The following is a 26,576-nucleotide window of genomic DNA, read 5'->3' on the forward strand; positions in this document are numbered from 1 at the left end:
CAGTGACCCAAGCCAGGAATCGAATCCAAGCCCTTGGCGCTGTGAGGCAGCAGTGCTGACTACTGCGCTACCGTGTCGCAAGAACATGTCAGCAATAAGGTAAAGTCACTATCGTCCCAGCTGAACATATGCTGCTCGTCCCTATGAGGGGGAGAGCTGACTGGTGGTGATTTTAACCTGAGCATCACCACACCTCAGGTAAGGGGATAAGGTTGAGAAGGTGGATCTTCACAAATAACTTCAACCAGTATGGGAATTGAACCCATGCTGTTGGCATCACACTGCATCACAAACCAGCCAACTGAGCAAACCAAACACCCAAGAAGGCAAAAGCAGTCACAACAAAATAACATTTTTAAGAAGGCCATAAGTAAGACAAAGATTGATGTAATGAATTAGAAAAAGAAATGACTTTACAGGGTTGAGAATGCAACTTGGTAAAGCAAATATGAAAAAAATACGACCCAAAAATAGAGCAGTGGTGGGAAACATTTAAACTGGTGATTGATGGAGTCCACGAGTAATCAAACGCACAAACATGCAAGAGCAAATTAGCCAGTAATGACACTTCATGGATGAATAAAGAAATAGGGCAAAATTGAAGAAAGAGCAAGCTAAGCGCATGGACAACAAAGGCAAGGATAACAAAGAGGAAAATGAATCAGTTCAGAAAGAAATTTGAAAAACAATTAAGAAGGAAAATACAATATTAAATTCTCAAGAAATGAAAAAATAATAAAATGTTCTACAAGCATATAAATAACCGAAGATAAATCAGGTTAGGGATAGGGATGCTAATGTACACATGATAAACCCACATAATGACGGTGATACAGCAGAAATATATAATTACTTTGCCTCAGTATTTGCTGGAGAGGCTAACATGATGGACATGACATTAGAAGAAGAGGACAAAACAGATAAAAATGCATTTACAATAGAAAGAGAGGAGATAATTGACAAATTAATCAAATATAGAATAAAACTAAGGAAGGATGTTCTTGCTACGGAGGGAGTGCAGCAAAGATTTACCACACTGATTCCTAGGATGGCAGGACTGATGTATGAGGAAAGATTGAATCGGTTAGGATTATATTCACTGGGGTTTCGATGAATCAGGGGGAATCTTATACAAACCTACAAAATTCTAACAGGACTAGACAGGGTAATGCAAGAAGGATGTTCCCGATAGTGGAGGAGTCCAGAACCAGGGGTCATTGTCTAATGATTTGGTGTAAACCTTTTAGGACTGAGATGAGGAGAAATTTCTTCCCCCAGAGAGTGGTGGGCCTGTAGAAATCATTACCACAAAAAGCAGTTGAGGCCAAAACATTGCACTGGAATTCTACCGCCCCGCCACCACGGGAATTGGAGCGAGCAAGGGACGGTCAATGGGAAGGTCCCTTGACCTCGGGCAGGATTTTCCGGTCTCGGGTCGAAGGCTGTAAAATCCTGTTCTTTGTGTTTTCAAGAAGGAGTTAGGCATAGATCTTGGAGGTAAGGAGATCAAAGGATATGGACGGAAGATGTGATCAAGCTATTGAGGTGAATGATCAGCCATGATCATAATGAATGGCAGAGCAGGCTCGAAAGGCTGAATGGCCTACTCCTGCTCCTATTTTCTATGTTTCTACGTTTCTAAAACCTGTGGTAGAGATTTCATTTGAACATGTTCAAAGAAGAAGAAAAGAATTATCAGAAGAAATGTTACATTTACATATAAATTGGCAATGGAAATAGAGCTAGAAAATGAGCAGCTAATGTTATACCTACATTTAGAAAGGGAGATGGAACCTCCAGGGAACTGTAAACCGATTAGCTTAACACTGACAGAAAGAAAAATAATAGAATCCTGACTCAAAAATTTAACAGAAAAACATCTAGACACTGAAAATATAATCAATAGTAATCACCATGGATTCCAAAAGGAAGATCATATTCAACCAAATTTACTGAATTATGTTGTAAAAATAAAGGAAAATGGAGCTATGGCAATGCAGTTGACGTAATAAAGGAAATTCAACATAGGCGAGTACATGGATTTGGTTGAGGGTGTGAAATACCAGAACAATGCGAGTGCAAGTCAGTTCCAGCCTCTTACCTTCAATGTTTAACTGCAGCATGTTAGACTGAATGCAAGGAACCCCCTTCAACATGTTCACAGATCCATTACAGCAATTATACGGCAGTGCATTAAATGTCATATATTCGGATTTCCAAAAACAGTAGGCTCATGATTAAGGTCGGACCGTGTGAAATCGGGGGATGAGTAACAGAATGCATAGCAAGCTGGCCAGAAAACATAAAACAGTGAGGAGGGGTGGAAGTTTTGGCAAATGGATAGACTGGAATGTCATAGGGATTAGTGCCTAGATACTATTGTTCACAATTGGGGGAGATTCTCCGGCCTCCTTGCCACGTACTTCCTGCCGGTGGGAGATGGTGCATTGTTTGCCAGCAGTGGGATTCTCTGGTCCTGCCACTGTCAATGGGAATTCCCATTGACGTCACCCGACACTGGTGGGAAACCCGCGGGCGGAGGTACGCTGCTGGCAAGACCAGAGAAGCCCGCCGGCGTGAACGGCCGGAGAATTCCAGCCTTAATATTAATATAAATGATTGATGGCACCACACACACATACACACGTGCCAACACACACACACACAAATGCACACGCACACATGTGCAAACACACACATGCACACACCCAGACACATGCAGACACACACATGCACACACACACACACGTACAAACACACAGGTGCGCACATTCCCTTCTGATTTAAAAGTTGAAGTCGATGTAAACATGCATCTCCTACTTTCTGCCCCTCATCACAACCTAGCCTTTGTGCCTTTCTGCTTCCAAAAAAAGCACAGCCTGGCCAGGCAGCGGTGTAGCCATTGGAAGAGACAGAATCTGCATGGGGTAAGACATTGAGCACAAATGGGCTAAGCCAGAGAAGGAGGCATGTTTAATGTGGGTGCCAGCTTGGCAGAAGATGAGGATGTACACTTATGAGCACTTTGATCGGGCAGCCAACAGAAGAATATTGACGGGTAACATCCAATGAAATGGTTGGTGAATTGGGAAGCCTGCCAGAAATTCTAGTCGATGTTAAGGAGGTAGTGGGATATGGAACCAGCTTGGCACAGGGCCTTGTACAGAGCTCAGAGCCCATCCTCTTCGGCTTGGAATGGCTGGCCAGCTCCATTCATGCACTCACATCCCCAACCATGATACAGCATCTGATAGCCAATAATTCAGCTCCCATTAAACCATTAAGCACAGCTAGCCAAGATCTAAGGGCTGCAGTGGAAACTCAGACTGCTGTCATGTAAGGTCAAGCAGCTGCCATCAAAGGGGTAGATTACAGTATTCAAAGGGACTTGCAGGATCCCACAGCAATCCATAATCTGCCCTCTAACCGATTACTAGAATTCATAAAGCTCAAGTTATGAAATTGTACTGCACATAAGCTTAGTGATGAAAAGCCTTAATTTGTATCTATTATTGGGATGTTGTTAAGTCTTGAAGTTGGTAACTCTTGAAATGCCAAAATAGTGTACTGTAACTTTAAGAAAGAACTTGCGGAGTTACAGCTCTGGCACGTCTGGCAGCTGCTGTGGCCACCCAGGATCTTGACACTTGCTCTGCTGAGTACAACCTGCTTCTTCAGAGTACTCCAGGCAATGGAAAAAAATTTTTAAGCACACCAATGATCTGCTCTATTACATTTCATATGGCAGCATGGCTAACATTATCTACATACTGCAGACATATATCGAGCTGTGCAGCAGAGTTACCAGTCATGCGGCCAGCAGATAAACCTTGTGGCCCAGTAGCCACTCTTCAGTTTGTCATAGCGTCTGAAATGCAGCAGTCAATGCCACAGAATGAAGGTTGTAGGTGTTGATCTGCATGATTCACTACCAAAGGTCACACATCAGCTGGACGTTGCGGGAGAGAAATCTCTCCTGATTCCGGCACAGGACAGAGTTGATATATACTCCACAAAACGATGTGTTTCATCCTTGCACCGTGGAGAATCCTATTGAAGCTGTGTGCTCGCTCACTCTGATTCTCTCTGGCAAGAGACAATTGAATGTAGTCACCTCTCTTTGTGGACGGCCTTAGTGGCCACACGTACCCACAATGAAAAGTAAACTGCAAAATAATATTGGCAATTACAATCCAAACAATCGGAGAAAAGGATGCTGATGGGTTGGTAAGTCAACTCTGATTGGCTGAAGCATTGCCATGGAGAAAACAACAGGGAACTATTGGCTAAAATTACCTGGGAGCTTTAGGCTCCCAATTCTATTCTCCATGGCAACATCTCCACCAATTAGCGTCGACTCAATCAATAGCCTTTTCTCCGGCAGTATAAGTTGTTGTGATTTTTTTTAATTTGGCATTCTTGGGCTTATCCTGATGCATGTTCCAGCAGTGCGTCTTTTTTTACAGCAATAGTCAAAAATGTTCAGCTTTAACTTGGAAGGAACCAACTGCATGAACGTTCTTTGCCACAGTCACCCTCACAGTCACTGACAATGTGATTCTTGCCCCGCTCTGAAGTTGGGGTTGCAGTTGCAGCAGGTGGCAGCTTTCATGAGGATATCCTTACTGAGATTATGCATTGTTCCTTGCCTGCTTTCAGCTGGAGTTTGTTTTCCCTGAGCACCCTGGGTGGATGGCCACCTGCTGAGAGCCCTTCTCCCTCTTCTAGCAGCTCCTTCTGCTCATTGTGACCTCTTTTCATTCCATCAATTCCAAAGGAATGCCTACCGGTGCATCCACGTATGGGAGCTACTGGTTTCTGCAGAAACCTTGAATTCAGCCAAATCCCCTTCAGCACGTCATGCCGTGATCTGCTTACTACTGATGGCCAATTACTGTGCACACATTGACATCCTTACCAACATGGCATCAGCTGCAATTTGCCCTGTGTCCACGGATATCACTTGGAACTTTAGGGGCACTTCGAGCTTTATGATTTCTGTATCCATTGGCTTCTTTTGCCCAGCAAGACCAACATTACACAGAAAAAATGAATTGTTAAAACAGTTCAAAAAAGTGGCATTGCTTTTTAAAGCAATGAATCAACTGAAGGTATAACACTCCCCCTCAATGATTACATTTTTATCAGCGTATAGCACGCACAGGGCATTTGAGTTCGCTCAGCTTTCCAGGTCAAATTATATGGATTTCAGCAAAGCCTTTGACAAGGTCCTACATGGGAGACTTGTAAAGAAGGTAAATGCACATGGGACACAGGGTAATTTGATAAAGTGGATTCAAAATTGGCTCAGTTGCAGGAGATAGAGTGTGATGACAGAAGGCTGCTTTAGTGACAGAAAGCCAGGATCCAGTGACATACCACAGGGATCTGTGTTGTGCCCCTATTATTCATCGTTTATATAAATGACATAGATGACTATGTGGGGGGTAGGATTAATAAATTTTCAGGCGACACAAAGGTTGGTCAGGTGGTTAACAGTGAGGCTGAGTGTCTTGGGCTAAAAGAAGATGTAGACGAAATGATTAATTGGGCAGATAGAAACATAGAAACATAAAAACTTGAAGCAGAAGGAGGCCATTCGGCCCTTCAAGCCTGCTCCGCCATTCATTTAGATCATGGCTGATCATCAAATTCAAAATCCTGATTCCCCCTTCCCCCCATATCCCTTGATCCCTTCAACCCCTAGAGCTATATCTAATTTCTTCTTGAAATCAGACAACGTTTTAGACTCAACTACATTCTGTGGTAGTGAATTCCATACATTCACCACCTCTGGGTGAAGAAATTTCTCCTCACCTCAGTTCTAAAAGGTTTATCCCTTATCCTCAAACTATGACCCCTAGTTCTAGAATTCCCCATCATTAGGAACATTCTTTCTGAATCCACCCTGTCTAACCCAGTTAGAATTTTCTAAGTTTCTATGAGATCCCCTCTCACTCTTCTAAACTCCAGTGAATATAATCCTAACCAACTCAACCTCACCTCATATGACAGACCTGCCATCCCAGAAATCAGCCTGGTAAATCTTTGCTGTACTCCCTCTATAGCAAGGACATCATTCCTCAGATAAGGACATCAAAGCTGCACACAATACTCCAGATGTGGCCTCACCAAAACCCTGTACAATTGCAGCAAAACATCTCTATCCCTCTACTCAAATCCTGTCACTATGAAGGCCAACATACCATTTGCCTTCTTTACTCCATGCTGTACCTGTGCGCTTACTTTCAGCGGCTGATGCAGGAGGATACCAAGGTCTCGTTGAGTATCCACCTCTCTCAATTTACATCCATTCAAGTAATATTCTATCTTCCTATTATTGCTACCAAAGTGGATAACCTCACATTCACCCACATTATGCTGCATATGCCATGCATATGCCCACACACTCAGCCTGTCCAAATCATGCTGAAGCATCTCTGCATCTTTCTCACAGCTCACCCTCCCACCCAACTTTGTATCATCTGCAAATTTGGAGATAATACATTCAGTTCCTCTTCTAAATCATAGTTCCCTTTTCCAAGTAAGTGGCAGATGGAATTTAACCCTGTAAAGTGTGAGGTGAAATACTTTGAAAGGAGTAATTTGACAAGGAAGTATCCAATGAATGGCATGACACTAAGAAGTTCTGTGGAACAAAGGGACCTTGACGTGAAGGCAGAAGGGCATGTTAGTAGGATGGTGGAAAAGGCATATGGGACACTTGCTTTTATCAATCAAGTAAGAAGTTTAACAGGTTAAAGTCAACAGGTTTATTTGGTGGCAAAAGTTACCTGTTGGACTTTAACCTGGTGTTGTTAAACTTCTTACTGTGTTTACCCCAGTCCAACGCCGGCATCTCCACATCATGTTTATCAATCAAGGCATAGATGACAAAAGCAGGGAAGTAATGTTGGAGTTATATAGAATGTTGGTGAGGCCACAGCTGGAGTACTTTGTGCAGCTCTGGTCGTCACATTATAGGAAGCATGTGATTGCACTGGAGAGGGTGCAGAGAAGATTCACCAGGATGCTGCCTAGGATGGAACATTTAAGTTATGAAGAGAGGTTGGATAGGCTTGGGTTGTTTTCGTTGGAACAGAGAAGACTGAGGGGCGACCTGATTGAGGTGTGTGAGATTATGAGGGACATGGACAGAGTGGATAGGGAGCAACTGTTCCCCTTAGTTGAAGGGTCAGTCACAAGTGGAAATAGGTTCAAGGTGAGGGGCAGGAGATTTGGGGGGGATGTGAGGAAAAACCTTTTCACCCCAAAGGTGGTGATGGTCTGAAATGCACTGCTTGGGATGGTGGTAGTGGGTTGTCTCATCCTTTAAGAAGTATTTGGATGAGCACTTGGCACATCATAATATTCAAGACTATGGGCCAAGTGCTGGTAAATGGGATTAGGTGGGAGGTCAGGTGTTTCTCGTGTATCGATGGAGACTCAATGAGCCGAAGGGCCTCTTCTGCACTGTGTGATTCTAAGATTCTATGGAACAGAAGCACCTCTCCTCCCCATCACCCCCCACCCCCCCCCCCCCCCCACCACCACCACCACCACCACCCCCCCAACCAAATTGCCACATGCACCACCTTAGAAGAACTAGCAAGTGGGATACTAACACAAAAAACAAAGTATGTTAAGAATTCATTTTGAATTAATTTTCCTAGGTAATAAAAAGCTGACACTTCAACATGAGTCTGAAAAAGGTCAGCATGCCAAATTAGGTGCAATTTAACTAATCAGGAACTGAATTACTAAGAAGTAGGTATTAATGCAATACCAACACTCAGGTACTAAACTGAAAAACGTGGAAGGGTGGTCAGATAAGTCCAAGGCGTGTTCATTTCTTATCATACCAATGCCAAAGTTCTCTGTGTGAAAATTGCTGATGAGGTCACTGGCCCTTTAAGACAGAGAGCGGTGCTTAAGAGTGCCCCACCCAGAACATAGTGACTGAGAGAGAAAGCAAGAAACCTGAGCAGTGTCTCACAGCGTCAGACTGCTTCACGCAGTGTTGCATTTAACAATTTAGTGGGGAGCCCATCTCAGATTCTTGTGCTGTGGGACTTTTAGCCCACTCTCTTCCTGTGTCCGTGCCTGTGGATATAAAGCCTGAAAACAGTTTTTTATTTAAATCGGTGAGTCCTTTTATTTTGAAAATGAAAAGCAGCATTAGAATGTCGTTGACTCAGTGCGTAAAAGCTAAAGTTAACTATTGCAAGAGTTGAAAGGATATTCCCAACTTATTTTTGGGAGCATAAGTTACAACATTTAAATTCACACTGTAATTAAAAACCACTCAAATAGGGGCTATTAGACTCAGCAATATTTCTACTTTTCACCAAACTGCTGTTCTTCCATATGGGGAACAGCAATCAGTAAAATTGCATTTTAGAATTGTGTTATTCCCTCCCCCACTCTACCATCCCCACAAACCCCCCTCCCTCCAACAACGTTCAAAGTGATTCACATTTTTGTCTTCTACTTTCTCCCAGGTGAAGAAAGCTCTGAACGTGAAATTTTCGTTCAAAATAAAGACACCGTCCATTCAGGTAAGAAACGTGTCACAGTACAAGCCAGTCTGTCTCAAATATCTGTGAAGGAATTCGAGTGGTAATTCTTAAAAGAAAGGTGGGCAGAGTCACAAAAATAGTGGAGAAATGAGTTTCCATTTCGCGGGGTAGAACAATTTATTCTGTGCCACATCCCTGGGGTTCTCCCAATCAAATGAGGGATTACCCCTGCTACCGTTTAAGATTAGTTGCTGCCCTTTGACTGGAAGATGTTTTGAATTCTATACTTTGATAGTCAAAACGAAACACTGACATACAGGAGATGAAAGGAAAAATCTGTTCCGTAATAAAGGAAAATTGCTCTGCTTATCAAACTGAGATACAGTCACATAATTCTGCGTTTACTTTTGAACTGGAATCACCATTCTTTCTTTCAATTATTGATTGCTTGTTTTTATTCCTTCCTACCTTGGGATATGTGTATTGTCAAATTTTGTCGACTGAGGTTGTGCAACAAAATTCCGAGTCTGGATGTCGAATGCTCCATGTTTACATTTGGGGGTGTGGTGGTAGTGGGGGGTGGGGAGGGGGGGGTGGTGGTGGGGATGGGGGGGAGGCGGAGGTTGGGTGGTGGGGTGGAGAGTGGGGATAGCTTTTTCAGCCCATTGATGCCAACAAGGAAACGATAGATGGTGAGCTCCTGTCAATTATACGTACAATTTTATACTTCTGTCCATCCACCTTCTCCAATGTTGGGTAACAGCGCATACAGACCAGCAATGCAAATACCACGTGGCCAAGCTGCATATCCAAAGAATGACACCCTGTGCAATCTAGCGCTGCCATTTTAGCTCTTGTCCAGTGGCACAGGGAAATCAAATGCGTGCGTTGGTGCAGTGGTCAGCACTGCTGCCTCAAAGCATCAGTGACCCAGGTTCAATTGCCGGCTTGGATCACTGTCATTGTGGAGTCTGCACGTTCTCCCCATGTCTGCGTGGGTTTCCTTCAGGTGCCTTGGTTTCCTCCCACAGTCTAAAGATGTGCAGGTTAGGTGGATTGGCCATGCTATATTAACCCTAGTGTCAGGGAGATGAGCAGGGTAAATGTGTGGAGTTACGGGAATAGGGCCTGGGTGGGATTGTGGTCAGTACAGACTCGGTGGGCCAAATGGCCTCCTCCTATATCGTAGGGATTCTATGATATTTGTATGTTAGGGGGATTAGCCATGGTAAATGCATGGGTAAATAAAGGGCAGACTGGCCAATTTCTGCACTGCTGGGATTCTATGCAATGTGAGATGGCATAGGCTCTGCTTATATTGTCATAGAGTCATAGAGGTTTACAGCATTGGAACAGGCCCTTCGGCCCAACTTGTCCATGCCGCCCTTTTTTTTCAAAGCCCAATTGCCCGCATTTGGCCCATATCCCTCTATACCCATCGTACCCATGTAACTATCTAAATGTTTTTTAAAAGACACAATTGTATCCGCCTCTACTACTACCTCTGGCAGCTTGTTCCGGACATTCACCACCCTCTGTGTGAAAAATTTGCCCCTCTGGACACTTTTGTATCTCTCCCCTCTCACCTTAAACCTATGCCCTCTAGTTTTAGACTCCCCTACCTTTGGGAAAAGATATTGACTATCTAGCTGATCTGTGCCCTTCATTATTTTATAGACCTCTATAAGATCACCCCTCAGCCTCCTACGCTCCAGAGAAAAAAGTCCCAGTCTATCCAGCCTCTCCTTATAACTCAATCCATCAAGTCCCGGTAGCATCCTAGTAAATCTTTTCTGCAGTCTTTCTAGTTTAATAATATCCTTTCTATAATAGGGTGACCAGAATTGCACACAGTATTCCAAGTGTGGCCTTACCAATGTCTTGTACAACTTCAACAAGACATTCCAACTCCTGTATTCAATGTTCTGACTGATGAAACCGAGCATGTTGAATGCCTTCTTCACCACTCTGTCCACCTGTGACTCCACTTTCAAGGAGCTATGAACATGTACCCCTAGATCTCTTTGTTCTGTAACTCTCCCCAACGCCCTACCATTAACTGACTAAGTCCTACCCTGGTTCAATCTACCAAAATGCATCACCTCGCATTTGTCTAAATTAAACTCCATCTGCCATTCGTCAGCCCACTGGCCCAATTGATCAAGATCCCGCTGCAATTGGAGATAACTTTCTTCACTGTCCACTATGCCACCAATCTTAGTGTAATCTGCAAACTTACTAACCATGTATTCCAGCACTGAAAGTGTCAGCATAATAAAAAGGTGAAATCAAATGATGTTGACCACAAGCAGTTAACAAGCCTGTTATTTTCAATAACTAAAATCACAGCAGCATCTTGTACTTAGAGCAGCTCAAACGCTGAGCGGTGTTTCACAGATTCAGAGGTGAAATGAGTAGCAAACCAAAGGAGAGGTGACGAAAAGGTTAGTTAAAGATAGAAAGGTGGAAAGGTTTAGACAGGAAACCCTGGAGACCCAGCCCAGATAACTAAATGCACAGCTCCAATAGTGTGTCGAAGGGAATGGTGACACACAAACTGTCAGAGTCAGGGAGAGGGGTGAGGAGGGGTGGAGGGATGTGCTGGGGAGGCACAGCAGGTTATAGAGTTGTAAGGCATTGTAGAACTGTGGGGTAATGTAGATCTGCAAAAATGGGTGATGTTCAAATGGGATAAGATGTGGCTGCACAAGTTTGAAGTGATGGAACAAAGAGAAGATGGAAAACAATCTGTGGCTAAGTGTAGAGGAATGTGGGGAATTCAGTGATATCAAACTCCAATGAGCCAATCACTGTCAGGCTGCTTGAAAAGGGAAATATAGTTGCCTCCACTATTCTCTTCCTTCTGCTCCCACATGGCTGGTGGCCCTCATGATGGTGAGGTTGTGCAGGGCATAGTGGACCATGCCAAATTATGGCAGAGGATCTGATAAGTCCTGCAGGCTCCTCCAGAAATGTCCAGGCAATGAGAGCATTGTTTGCACACCAAAATGACCTGCTCGATGATATTTTATCTGGCAGCATGGGTTTCCTTAATCCATGATGCCCACATGTGTATGGTTTGCAAAGCTTAGTCATCAGCCGTATGGTCGGTGGATGGCCCTTGTCACCCAATAGCCATTTTATTTTCTGGTAGCTCAAATGTTGATGTTATCACAGACTGGCATAGCATGGAAGCATCATGACTGCTTTCAGGACCTTGATGGTCACACGCCAGCTTCACATTGAGGGAGTGGACGGCTGTGTGGGTGCTGGACATCTTTGAATTTCCATGCGGCACTCATTGAACAACATGTGTGGTAAATGGTACTCTGTACCATAGGGAAACCCCCTATCCTGGCATGAGCTTGTTCTGCCTGCTTCTCTCCGGAAAGAAAGATTGCAATGTATTCTCCTCTCTGTGTATGCAGGGAGTGAGTAACCTCCCTTATACAACAATGGAGAGCGAACTGTGTGACATTGGAGATGTCACCTGCTCCAACCTGGCAAGAGAATGGAGTGAAGAAGTCCAAGGCCAGTTTCCTTTCCACGCACTGACAATGCTATCCTCATCCTGCTCTGAGACTGCAGGTTTGTCTGCAACTTGTGTCAGATTTCTATGAGACCTGCTTGGTGAAGTGGAGATGTTACTCACACATTAAGGGCAGGTGATGGTCTAGTGGTATTATCGCCAGACTATTAATCCAGAAACTCAGCCAATGTCCTGGGGACCCAGGTACGAATCCTGCCATGGCAGATGGTGGAATTTGAATTCAATAAAAATATCTGGAATTAAGAATTTACTGATGACAATGAAACCATTGTCAATTGTTGGAAAAACCCATCTAGTTCACTAATGTCCTTTAGGGAAGGAAATCTGCCATCCTTACTTGGTCTGGCCTATATGACTCCAGAGCCACAGCAATGTGGTTGACTCTCAAGTGCCCTCCAAGGGCAACTAGAGATGGGAAATAAATGCTTACTAGCCAGTGATGCCCATCTTCCATGGATGAATTTTTTTTTTAAGTGCCTCTCTTAGTTTGAGATGGATGCATTCATCCCTGCAGTGCGTGGATGGGTAAGGCCTGGCTAGGGTTCTCTCCATCCTCCTCCTCCTCATTTAAGCAGCTAGAATCATAGAATCCCTACAGTACAATAGGAGGCCATTCGGCTCATCAGGTCTGCACTGACTCTCCAACAGAGAATCTTTACACAGACCCACCCCCTGCCCTATACCAATAACCCCACACAGTTACCCCACTAATTCCCCTAACTTACACATCTTTGGACACTAAGGGGCAATTTAGCAAGGTCAATGCACCTAACCTGCACATCTTTGGACTGTGAGAGGAAACAGGAGCACCTGGAAGAAACCCATGGGGAGAACAAGCAAACTCCACACAGTCACCCAAGGCCAGGCTCGAACCTGGGTCCCTGGTATTGTGAGGCAGCAGTGCTAACCACTGTGCCACCATACTGCCCTCTGTTGTGTCTGCTCATTCTTCCTGTTGTGCTGCGGGTCAATGGAATTGAAATTACAGCACCCAGGAGTGGGAGCATGTGGGTATGAGCAGAGCCCTTGAAGTCAAAACCAAGTTGTTCGCCATATATCAGCCCATTCCCTGTAGACTTCACCCACTTTGTGCAGCCGTACAAACCTCCAAACACTTGTACTAATTCATCAATCTGCAACGAACCTGAAGATCCCAGCACCCAATTCAATTACCCCACTAAAATAGTGTCCGGCTGAGAAAACACCAGAAATGCACCAGTGTGCGCAGACATTGGGCAGGATTTTCTAGCCGCTTTTGCCCTGAAGCTGGAAAATCCCACCCCAGGTCAACAGGCCTTTCTATGGTCTACCCCTCGCCCCTACAATTCCCGTGGCCCCATCATTTTGAACCCGAACTGGCGCCATATAGGCGTCACGTAACCGAATTTTGTGGCAAATGTATTTCATGGTAATTGGTAGATTTTGTTCGGTACAGAGGAAGGGCTGAGTTTGGATTGGAAGAATTCAAGCAAGAGAGCTTTGGGTGAGAACAACTTGGAACAAAGGCCTGATCAGCTTGATCTCACCATCTCAATGACAGTTAATCAAACCTTTAGACTTGAAAGTTAAATTCTTAAATGATAAGCTGGTTGGTGTTTGAATTTGGAGTAAGCCTATGGTTGTTTTTGGGGGGTTTTCCAAACTCATTTCATATGCGCACGGTGGCACAATGGTTAGCACTGCTGCCTCACAGTGCCAAGGATCCGGGTTTGAATCCCAGCTTGGGTCACTGTCTGTGCGGAGTCTGCACGTTCTCCTTGTATCTGCGTGGGTTTCCTCCAGGTGCTCTGGTTTCCTCCCACAGCCCGAAAGACGTGCTGGTTAGGTGCATTGGCCATGCTGAATTTTCCCTCAGTGTAGCCGAGCAGGTGCCGGAGTGTGGTGACTCAGAGATTTTCACAGTAACTTCATTACAGTGTTAATGTAAGCCTACTTGTGACACTAATAAATAAGCTTTAGAAAAAACTGTGCAATTTTACCAGTAAGCACACAATAAAAATGGGCAATGTGTTTTAAACTAAATATGTAGAACAAATTAGCAAATTAATAATGTTACAAAATTACTTGATAAAAGTTATCAGGTCCTGAGATTGGGTGTTTCATTGGTTGTTTGATAATTGGTTAGTTTGGTTGTTTATTACTGGTTTGTTCAATTGATTACTGTTGGGTGGTTTCTTGATACATCGCCTGCTCACTTGTTGGTTTGTTGAATCATTGGTTACCTTTTAATATTGATGTGTCCAACAAATCTTTGCAAGAACAAATAACTCCAGAAATATTAATTGTTTATTAACCTAAAGAAAAAATACACTTGAGTAACAAACAAAAGGTATTTTTGGCCTCCAACAGTGCGTTATGTAAAGAGAGTGAACTAGTAGTCTTATTCTCAATTGCATATCTGATTTTATGCAGCGGTCATTTAATTATAAAGTTTACTGGGATTCATTGGCCAGGATTTTCTGCCCCCACCGCAATGGGTTTTCCAGTGGTGGGAGACGTTCGCCATTGGCAGTATCTTACGGTCTTGTCAAAGTCGATGGCCATTTGCGTTGCTTGCCCGCCATGCCACCAAGGAACCCATCCTGGGGGTGGTGGGGGAAGAGGGGGTGGGGGGGTGTGGGCACCATCTTCGGAGATGGTGAGAAGGATCGGGACATCCCAGGCATTTTGTGTTTTAATCACAATCATTACAGAAACAGCAAGTGCTTTCCTGTTTCCCATCATGTCATATGAGTTGGGATTAAAGGATGTGGAACAAAGGTGTCGAATTCCGAAGCAGTCATGAACTATTTGAAAGGCAGCACAGAATGAGAGACTGAATGGCTGACTCTTGTTCCCATGTTCCTGTCTCTTGTCTCTGCTTATCTGGCTATGATTGTCCACCACCTTGAAAGAAACAAGTATTGAGTTCAAGGGCCTGACCGCTCTGAAAAATAATCAATTTCATAAACAGTGCACAGTCATCTCTATGCCTTCACACATAGGATGGATAGATATAAAGAAACATGGTAACTTTATCACACAGGTTAGAAAGGCTGAAGTTGTTCCAATTGCAATGTTGAACTGCTCCTGAGCAGTTGGCCCAGATCTTTGGATAGGAAACCCCACTTCTGACCTGATCAGACAAAAGATGCACACCTACCTTCCTCCACTTTTTCTGAGCAATGTTTCAATGGGGGAACCTTCATATTTGGCTGAGGGAGTAACACGGGTGGCACAGTGGTTAGCACTGCCGCCTCACAGTGCCAGGGACCCAGGTTCAATTCCCGGTTTGGGTCACTGTCTGTGCAGATTCTGCATGTTCTCTCCATGTCTGCGTGGGTTTCCTCCAGGTGCTCTGGTTTCCTCCCACAGTCCAAAAGACATGCTGGTTAGATGCATTGCCGTGCTAAATTCTCCCTCAGTGTACCCGAACAGGCGCCGGAGTGTGGCGACTAGGGAATTTTCACAGTAACTTCATTACAGTGTTAATGTAAGCCTACTTGTGACACTGATAAATAAACTTCCAATGCAGAGAATCTATGCACCGGCACGCCCCTTTTTAGAGCACTAGCAGCTGTATTCCAGGAAGCAAGAGTCCCTTTAAAAACAGTGGCTAAAGAGGTAGGGTGGGTAAGGTAAATTAGTAAGGAGGTTCAGTGGATAAGGGGTAGGTGGGTAAGGAGGCTGGGTGGCAGATGGATAGGCTGGTGGATGGGTGAAGTGATTGGTGGAGGGTGAATTCACATCAGGTCAAGAGGGCTGGTCAGGTGGTGGTCTAGTCAGGTCAGGTTGCGGGGGGGGGGAATCAAGTGATGGGGGCATGTTTAGGTTGGGTCAAGGGATGAGTCAGATGGTGGGGGCTAGTTAGATCAGGTTGGGGAGGAATCAAGGGTAATTGGGGGTTTAGTGTGAGTGATTGGGGTGCCAGTTGTACAGTTATCCAGGGGTTAGACTAGAATTTTTCAATCTAAGGTTTCCTGGATAAATATCCAAGGAAGTAGGTCGGAACCATACAAAGTCTCTGGTTATAACTCAGACTTGGAGCTTTTTTCAGGGGGCTGGGGAGCAGTGGAATTGCCCATCAGAAGTTCAAACTTCCCAGGCAATCTCTACAGAGACCTTGTGTTGGGATTTCCAAATGGTCCCGTAGCATATCTTCTGTATGTATCCAGTCTTCAACTATCCAGAGACTGGGCCATTGTAGCATTCATTAGCCTCATCTAATTTATCTGGAAGTCACTTACATGAGTACTAATTCTTACATCTGCCATTAGCTTGCAGCTGTAGACAAATAGACTGGGCTTCTCCAACCTCACCCGTGGCTGGGATTCTCCAGTCCTGCTGCAATGAATGGAGATTTGGTTGAGCGCCAAATTCTCCGTTCTCGCTGGCAGCAGTGGTGGGGTTTATGAGACTGGAGAATTCCAGCCAAATGGGGGGAATTTTCCTGTCCCGCCCACCACGGAAATTGTAGTGGGCGGGGGAAGGTAGACCATGCAAAGAGCTGTTGACCTCAAGGGGGATTTTCTGGTTTTGGGTTGAGCGCGGCCGGAAAAATAGTCTTTGGAGAAGAAGAAACTATGGTAATTTGTTCTGATGAAAGGCCACTGACCTTAAACTTTGGGTGAGATTGCCTGGCCACGCCCGCTGCAGGGATTGTCCTGTCCTGCTGAAAATCAATGGACTTTTGGCTGGGTCGCCGTACTTCCCACAGCAGATACTCTGTCAGAGAGTTAGTACTGTAGGGATTCTATTCTATAGACCCTGCCATGTCTGGGCCAGAAAATCCAGGCTATTTGTCTCTCCACAGGGATTACCTGACCTGCTGAGTATTTCCAATGCTTCCTGTTTTTAATTCAAATTCCCATCATCCATAGTATTCTGCGGTGTACAAGTATTTGGTTCATTCTGACTCAAATATTCAGAGACCAGTCATCCTTAAGGAAAACCATCAAAGCCCAGAGAAACGTCAATAGGAAAGGGATGAGGACATTTTGGAACTCTAATTGAAAAACAGAAAGCCGCCAGCAAGTGTCATTCGCCTCAAAGAGGAAGAAAGATTTGAGCTTCGAAAAAAAAATTTCCATGGAATTTATGTGTCACTGGAAAGGCCAACATTTTTTTGCCAATCCTAATTGCTCTTGAACTGAGGACAGTTAAGAGTCAACCATGGATCTGTAGGTCAGGTCAAGTAAAGAAGGTGGATTTCCATGAACCAGATGGGCTTTCATGACAACTGATAGTTTTGTGGCTACTATTAGCTTTTTAATTCCAAATTTTATTAATTAAATTTAAATCCCACTATCTGTCGTGGTGGGATTTGAACCTATACCTATCCTTACTATCCAAAGATGTGTGGATTAGGGGGATTAACTATGGGTAAATATATGGCGGGCCTGGGCAAGGTACTCCTTCGGAGAGTCGATGCAGACTCGATGGGCTGAATGGTCTCCTAGGGATTCTATGGATTCTATGGAAGCTGACATTGAAACAAAGTATCAAAAATGACACTGAATCACCTGACATCTGAATTGCAAGGCCAGTGATACTATCGCTACACCATTCTCTCCCCTAAAAAGTACCAAGTTACATTCATTGTTCCATTGTGAAGACTCAGAGTCTGTTTAAAACTTGAAACTGTTCTTTTTCTTAAGATGCTGAGCAACTTGCTGTGTGTTACCAGCGCTCCATCTGTTTACGTTACTCTTCTCCAAGATCAAGTTCTCGCATTTTTATAATTCTGTTTCCTCGAAATGCTTTCTCCATCCTTAAGTGCAGCCATTAACAGATGCAAATGGATGTTTGGCAGCTGTTTTTATACTTAAGTATGATGATGTTTGGAATTACAGGAAAATGTGGCCGGACTGAATGTTTATAGTCTATTTTCTCTTTGCATCAAACTGGTCAATAAGACACACTTCCACTTTCTCATTGCTGCCAAAACCTGGTAATTTCCTAAAATATCTTCATTAAGTTTTATCTTTCATTGGCATTTGTAGTTTTCCCATGCATTTTAGACCACAATAATGAGCAGTGTGAGCTGAAATGGTGATAGAAATCTCTTAGCAATCTCTAAGCGCTGACATTGATTGCTGCAGAGTGAGTGGGGAAAATTTATTTTGAAGGCTGTTTCCTCTGCGGTGATGAAATATAAAAACATGAGTCAGTGCAAAAATTAGATTGCCATTAACTGGGCGGCATGGTGACACAGTGGTTAGCACTGCTGCCTCACAGCGTCAGGGACCCGGGCTCGATTCTGGCCTCGGGTAACTGTATGTATGGAGTTTGCACATTCTCCCCGTGTCTGCGTGGGTTTCCTCCGGGTGCTCCAGTTTCCTCCCACACTCCAAAGATGTGCAGGTTAGGTGGATTGGCCGTGCTAAATTGCCCCTTACTATCCAAAGATATGTGGGTTAGGGGGATTAACCATGGTAAATACGTGGGTGGCCTGAGTAAGATACCCCTTCGGAGAGTCGATGCAGACTCGATAGGCTGAATGGCCTCCTTCTGTAGGGATTCTATGGAAGTTTACATTTGGGAAAAAAAAGTATCAAAAATGACACTCGATCATCTGCTTGCACCCTGAAATTTCCCTTTAACTTAGCCCTTGGTATGCCACAGACATTTCACTTATTGGCGCATGCTCTTTATCTGTAAGCTTTTGGTGTGTTTTTCAGTCTTTATTCGCAGTTTCATGTGTGTGACGCTGCAACAGAGCATGCAATCAGGTGCTGACCTTCTCAAAATCCCCTCCATCCACCCATTTGAATTGATTAAGGGCACAATAGCACCATTATAAAAATCACAAATTCCATGAAAGCGAAAAGTAAATAAAGCCTCAGTCTGAGCAAACGATAGCTAAAATTCAAACATAGTCCTTATCTAGTGTGACACAATCACACTGTATGCTTAAGAAATTTTGTTGAACAAATATTTAGCTTATAACACATTGATACAGTACATAACATTTCAATATTTATCTTGCTGTCAAATGGCAAATTTTCACATTGATGCCCAATGCTGCACAGATAAGAATGTGACTGTGTTGGAATATGACTTAATGCAACCATTTTGTGCGGCTCCGGTGACAGGCATGATAAATTGGTAAGAGGTAAGCGTTGCTGCATTATCACATCACTGTCATTCTATTTTACCTTGCAAAAATAAATGTAGTGTCTCTATTTGCTAAAATAATATCAAGAAGAAGTGCAGTTTGTTCATGCTGCAACATGCGCATCTAACTTGGGTTCACCTCCAGAATGTTGCATGCAACAACTTTCCACTTTAGGCTTGTGTCATCATTGGGGAGCCTCCAAGCACAGTCCAGCTGCTTCTCCAAGGAACAGGAAGAAAATCGATTCAGAAAAGACACTGCATTGCCTGTTTTCTCAACTGCTGCCTCACAGAGCCAGGGACTGGTGGCACAGTGGTTAGCACTGCTGCCTCACAGCTCCAGACACCCGGGCTCAATTCCAGCCTTGGGTGACTATCTGTGTGGAGTTTGCATGTTCTCCCCATGTCTGCGAGGGTTTCCTCCCACACTCCAAAGATGTGCAGATTAGGTGCATTGGCCATGCTAAATTGCCTCTTAATATCCAAAGGTGTGTAGGTTAGGGGGATTGGCGGGGTAAATGTATGGGGTTATGGAGTTGGAGGCTGGGTGGGATGCTCTGTTAGAGAGTCAATGCAGACTTGATGGACTGATTTTTCCTCCTGAGAAGTTATCTCTTTGACAAAACGTTTGGTCATCGCTCTTAATATCTTACTGTGATGCAGTGTCAAATCTTGTCTGATGAAGCACTTTGGAGTTTTTCAGTATCTCAAAAGAGCTATAAAAATGAAAGATGTTGTTGCCATAAGTAGCACTGCCAATGCCTCACTATAAATCAGGGTTTGGGCAAAGGGGACTAAAGATTGACCTTTGGGATTCCTGCAGTGGTAATAAAAACAACAGACCTTCCCTGGGGCCCATAGGAGCAAGATTAATTCAGCAGCCATAGCTCATCTGTGACTTGCTTTAAATTTAAAGTTTGTTTATTGCCCCAGTAGGCTTACATTAACACTGCAGTGAAGTTACTGTAAAAAATCCCCTAGCTGCCACACTCCGGCGCCTGTTCGGGTACACTGAGGGAAAATTTAGCATGGCCAATGCATCGAACCAGCACGCCTTGTGTTGAACAATGTAACACACATCACAAAATATATTGTATAATCTGTTAGCCACCCGATAATATAATCTGCTCTGAATAGTAGATTTCAGCAGAGGTCTGTTAAAGGGAATAGAAACATTCATCCTCTGCTAATCATAGAATCCCTACAGTACAGAAGGAGGCCATTCGGCCCATCGAGTCTGTACCCACAATCCCACCCAGGCCCTGTTCCCGTAACCCCACGCATTTACCCTGCTAATCCCCCTGAGACTAGGCTCAATTTAGCATGGCCAATCCACCTAACCTGCACATCTTTGGACTATGGGAGGAAACAGGAGCAGACACGGGAAGAACGTGCAAACTCCACACAGACAGTGACCTGAGGCCGGAATTGAACCTGGGACCCTGGCACTGAGAGGCAGCAGTTGGGAGAACAGGAAATGCAGTGTCTTTTTTAAATCAGTTTACTTCCTGTCCCTTGGAGAAGCAGTTGAACTGTGCTTTGAGGCAGCAGTGCTAACCACTGTGTCACCATGCCGCCCCTCTGTTTCTAGGTTGAACCCTAATTTTGTTTATGTGATTCATATGGGAGATGTATGCACAGTATATTGTTTGAAATGACATTATCATATTCGATCTGTAAGAGATGAATCATTATGTAGTTTTGTTTTTGTTGTAGATTGACGGTTGATACCAACAGATACCATGGACTGGAAGACACTACAAGGCGTCCTTAGCGGCGTAAATAAATACTCTACAGGGTTTGGACGGATTTGGTTATCAGTTGTCTTCATCTTCCGGGTGCTAGTTTATGTGGTGGCAGCAGAGAAAGTGTGGGGTGATGACCAGAAAGACTTTGACTGTAATACCAAGCAACCAGGGTGCACCAATGTGTGCTTTGATCACTACTTTCCCATCTCCCACATCCGGCTGTGGGCTTTGCAATTGATCTTCATCTCTACGCCTTCCCTGCTGGTTGTCATGCATGTGGCCTATAGAAAAGACAAAGAGAAAAAGTATCATCTGAAGCACCCAGATACCAACACCAAACTCTATGAGGACACTGGGAAAAAACATGGCGGGCTCTGGTGGACCTATTTGATCAGTCTGTTTTTTAAAACCGTGATTGAAATTGTTTTCTTGTACATCCTTCATCGGATTTATGACAGTTTTGATATGCCTCGCCTGGTCAAATGTGAGGTAGACCCTTGCCCCAATGTAGTAGATTGTTACATTGCCAGACCGACTGAGAAAAGGATTTTCACCTATTTTATGGTTGGGGCATCATCTCTTTGCATTGTTATAAGTATAACTGAAATGATTTACTTGATCTTTAAAAGGTGTTTCAGGTGCTGTATGTTGCATTGTCGGAAAAGAAAATCAGGATTGACTGAGGTCAAGGCTGACTATCATGCCCACGCACTCACTCATACAAATTACTTGCCTAATGGCAAGTCACTGGACTACATTCATGCTTCTGCCCCAAACCTTTCCTCAATGTAACATGTTTCTCCCATTTCTCAGTATGGTGATATGAGAGTGACAGCACATCAGCATTTGAACTTTTTAACCAAAGCTACATCATTTCCAATAGCAACCTTTGCCAACATTTGAATGTATGCTTCCTCAGACAGATAGGTAGTTAGGGATTTTTTTTTTTCAGGCCTGGCTGGATTCTCGACAAGCAGCGGACAAACTAGTGTAAGTCATAGAGGAAGGGAGGAAGTTTAGACCTCCCATAGCAGGGATCTGGGCCTCTTGATGATCTGCCAATGAGCGAATTTGCTGGTTTATGACAGACATATCCATTGATGGGACTCTTCCATCCTTTTGCTCAGGGACGGCACACAGGCATGTCTGGGAGGACAAGAGGGAAAAAGAAACATTTCAGGCAATGAATGAAAGTTGCTTTATTACTATTTATTTCTGTCTTCATAAGCAAACGTTACCAAAACCGTGCTAATTGTTAGTACTGAACACCAGTATCCACTTTTGAAATCAATATTAGCATTTGTTTTAAATATTTCATCAATCTATTTCCGGTGATTCTCAATGCTGGGAAATACACCAGTTACACAATTTAGTTAAGATGTGTTACAAGCCAAAAACAGAAAGATGAATTTGCATACATTTGACTGAGATAATATTGAAATGCACTAGATAAATGACTTTATATCCAGTAATCTTAGCTTAGCTCCAATACATTGCCACCACTCCAGTCAATGATAATATCACCAGGATTCACTTATTAAATCAAGACCATTTAAGATCATTCCTCTGCAGCTTTCTGTATGAGCAGCATTTGAAAACATTAGATCAGGATAATGTTGTCAAATATATAAAGGGATGAAAGTTTTGATCATCGGTTTAAAGGAATGAACCAATTGTGACCATCTCCACGCACACACACAAGCATGATAATTGACATGCAGAATTTTGCACAAACATCTTGAACAAAGAAACTATATGAGGTTTGTTGAAACAGTTGTAAATAAAATTTATTTTTTCAGAAGAAATGAGATACTGGAATATTAAACAGCACATATTGCGATTTGATTCTTTCAATATCCTGAAGCTCCTTTTTGGAACCATTCAGAGAAATAAATCTGCCTAAGTTTTACCGTGCACATACAGTACAAACTGCCCTCTCACACAAAAAAAAGCAAGAATTGCTAATTCCTCAACGTATGAAATATGACGTGGAATCAGTCAGTGTGGAGGGCATGTCAAGGGCTACAGGGCAATGAATTTGAAAAGCTAATAGGGAATGTCAGGAAGCAGGAAAGTTAGAACTTTATAGCTATCCTGGTCCCCACACTTAGAACAGGTCAACTTAACTATTTTTGATGACGATACTCGATGCTTTGAAGAGGAATGGTTTTGGGGAATGCAGCATTCATTGTCCGTCCTCTTAAGACCTGGTGCATTCCATGAACAAGCAGTGCATTTTTAAAGCATTTCACTGACAGACAAAGGAGTATAATTTTGAATGACTGTTGCTCACTTTATCTTCTGCAAACTTGTGGCTATTGCACATCATAATCAAGTACAGCCATACCATTCGTTATGACTTAATTACAAGTCTCGCATAAATGTATACTTTTAGTTGATTCAATTTAATATTGGTAGAATCAAGAAAGCATCAGTGTTTGTGATTTCTAAACTGTTTACATAGCGCAAATGTATATTCATGTTTTCTTACATCAGTGTTTATGATATTAACAATGCCAGCTCAGAAATACTGATGTATAGTAATTCTGGAGAGCTAATAGACATCACACTTCCACGGGCTATGTTAATGAATTACCTTGTGTCCTTCACCGAATCTGCTATCCCATTGGAGAGCTTTGGTTTAATTAGCTGTCGAACTTCATTAGTGAAGCTGCATGAATTTACAATAAAATCTTATAAAAATGCACATCAGTAACAGCTTTGACACATGTAGAGAGGAGTTAATGGTTAAAACAGCAACTTGACCTTGATAAATGACTCGGTATCTCTCAAAGACTTTTAAAATAGGCATACGGTTTCAAGTGGGATGGGAGCGTCAATGGTGAAGGATGCTGCTATCCCTTCCTGCTAAAATTTGGAATGGAACATATTGCTTCAATCACAATCAAGGGTAAAATTGTGATAAAGCGAAAAATGTCAATGGGTTGCAGGTCAATTTTTAGTTTGACGCCCAGGTATAAAAATTATGTTTGGAGTAAACCCTTGATTTTCATTTTCACCAACTGATTCGCAATGGTAGCTGCACCCACGAGTGGTAAGCTGCAAATCTTCTGCTGAATTTCCTGAGTAAAAGTATCATATCAGACAGAAATATCAGCTTTGGTGGTAAAGGGTCAACTGCTAATGATGCACCGCCCAATTGCTCGTTCTATTGAAGTCAATTGAAAGATAAATCAGGTAGATGGATATTGGCTGGCCTATAGGTTCCTGCAAATGTTATATCCCCATTGAAGCTCAAAGTTTCACTCAATGGCCGGAATTTTACTGGCACATCCGCCCCGATTCCGGAGGCAGGCGAGGCTCGAAGTACAGTATTCTCTGTCGGCCTCGGGTGGGATCGTACGAACCTCAGATGGACATGCCGGTAAAATTCCGCCCAATGTTTCAAAAGGATACTGATTGTCTATCTGTGTATTGCACTCCACTTAGACAAAGGCAGACTTGCCTCCAAGCAACCCTGTGCATCAAAAGAAAACTATTAGGAAATCTTAAGTGTGGCATTATGTCTTGTTTCTCACATGCTAGGGGAAGAAATCATTTAAAAGCGTTCGCCAGATCATGATTTATATTCCCGTTCTGCTGTTTTATGTGGACCAAACATTTTACCCGCAACACTGAATGTATTACTTTCCTATGGAAATACTGTCATTGACAGCATATTCAACATATTTTCCACAGTTTTCTTCTTCTTGAATGACCAAGTACTGTGCATTTTTCCTTATTTATATTGTACATATTTTAGAGTCAAGTGAATAATTCATTAAATAAATATTTTGAAGTAATTTTAAAAGTGACTCGTTTATCTTTATTTCTTATAAGAATGAGCATGATCCTCTCCTTCTTCAGATAACTGATATTTTCTCTTGCAGTTGTCAGTCTGAAGTAGAAAGCCGGCCAAAAGGTGGGCTTTGTGAAATAATCCCAGACTTCTGCCCATTCCACTCAACAGAGAGGTTGCCAAGACATATGGAAAAGCTGTCTTAGGTTGATTTAACTCCTCCACTTTCCCTCCAACTGCTGTACTGGTGCTGTACCACCAACATCCCCAAGCCCCCACTCCCGGGAAAGTGGCACAATGGTATACCATCAGTTCTGTTGCCATAGCTGAGATTAATGACCCATCACATTGAGAATTTCCAACTCCCTGGCCGGACTTTTACCGCCCTGCCCACCACGGGAAACTGAGCGGGGTGGACAATGGGAAGGTCCGTTGACCTCAGGCGGGATTTTATGGTTTTGGGTGAGTGAGGCTGTAAAGTTCCACCCCCTGCATTTAGTTATTGAATTTGTTTGTAAAATAAACCTACTGCAAGTAGAAACATCTAATTAAATACATGCCGGTGAAATGAAGCAACCTTTCTATAATTTAGTAGATTCTAAGTGCACTCAGTGCAGTAAGGAAGGAGGACTAGGAGTACTTGGTTAACATCCAAACCAATTGCGGTTGTATAGAACGTTGGTTCGGTCGCATTTGGAATACTGCGCCCAGTTCTGGTCGCCACACTACCAGAAGGACGTGGAGGCTTTAGAGAGAGTACAGAGGACGTTTACCAGGATGTTGCCTGGTATGGAAGGGCTTAGTTATGAGGAGAGATTGGGTAAACTGGGGTTGTTCTCACTGGAAAAACGGAGGATGAGGGGTGACCTAATAGAGGTGTATAAAATTATGAAAGGCATAGATAGGGTGAACGCTGGGAAGCTTTTTCCCAGGTCAGTGGTGACGTTCACGAGGGGTCATAGGTTCAAGGTGAGGGGGAGGAGGTTTAACACGGATATCAGAAGGACGTATTTTACGCAGAGGGTGGTGGGGGCCTGGAATGCGCTGCCGGGCAAGGTGGTGGAGGCGGCCACGCTGGGAATGTTTAAGACTTATCTAGATAGCCACATGAACGGAGTGGGAATGGAGGGATACAAAAGAATGGTCTAGTTTGGACCAGGGAGCGGCACGGGCTTGGAGGGTTGAAGGGCCTGTTCCTGTGCTGTATTGTTCTTTGTTCTTTTGTTCTTTGTTCAGTGGAAAACAAGGTAGGTTGAATTTTGAAGCCAAATTTCACAGTTGTCCGCATGGATGACATATATAGTGTGGTTGATAGATCAGGACAATTCAGCATGGCATTAGTGGAGAATGATCTTGCTTGATAAAACTGTGAAGATCCTTTGAAAAAGTATTGGATACGTCAAAGAAGACAAAAAGGTTATTTATGGAGATGTGTCAGGGTGGCAGTTGGCTCCCTCATGGATCAGTGTTGAGTGATTTGCTCTTCAATGATTAAGAGGTGGGATTAGAGGTAAATCAGTCAAAAATGACTGAAGTTTGCGAGGTGGTGATGGCAGTAAGCAAATAAATTCATCAACCGATGAAGGGTCCTGACAGATTGAGCTGATAAATGGTAAAATATATCGAAGGTGACAAGGATTAAAATGTTGACCACGTTGGGGACAGTAGCACAGCGGTGATGCTGCTGGTCCAGTAACCCAGAGGCCTGGAGACATGAATTCAAATCTCATCACAGCAGCCAATTCTCCGCTCCCTGCAGTGGGATGGGGAAATCCCACCAGCGTGAACAGCGTGAACACTGATAAGGTTCCGGCCATGGTTCCCAAAGGTAGAAAGCGTATTGTGCCGAAATTCAGTGACACCTC

General features: G+C 43.5%; 1 protein-coding gene across 2 annotated transcripts in view; it reads left to right on the forward strand.

The window, feature by feature from the left end:
- The window catches only part of LOC144509237 (gap junction beta-3 protein-like), a 35,554-nt gene extending 10,831 nt beyond the window's left edge, over window positions 1-24,723 (forward strand). The window contains exons 1-3 of one of the 2 annotated variants that reach the window (XM_078237791.1): window positions 7,958-8,144; window positions 8,502-8,558; window positions 20,881-24,723. In XM_078237791.1, coding sequence (XP_078093917.1) covers window positions 20,907-21,704 — 798 coding nt within the window. In that variant the 5' untranslated portion in view covers window positions 7,958-8,144; window positions 8,502-8,558; window positions 20,881-20,906 and the 3' untranslated portion in view covers window positions 21,705-24,723. Of the gene's footprint in view, window positions 1-7,957; window positions 8,145-8,501; window positions 8,559-20,880 lie in introns of those variants that run through there. The other variant, XM_078237792.1, reaches the window with a different exon arrangement.
- The last annotated feature ends 1,853 nt before the right edge of the window (window positions 24,724-26,576 follow it).

This window comes from Mustelus asterias, chromosome 21 (genome assembly GCF_964213995.1).
Source record: "Mustelus asterias chromosome 21, sMusAst1.hap1.1, whole genome shotgun sequence".
NCBI classification, from domain to species: domain Eukaryota; kingdom Metazoa; phylum Chordata; class Chondrichthyes; order Carcharhiniformes; family Triakidae; genus Mustelus; species Mustelus asterias.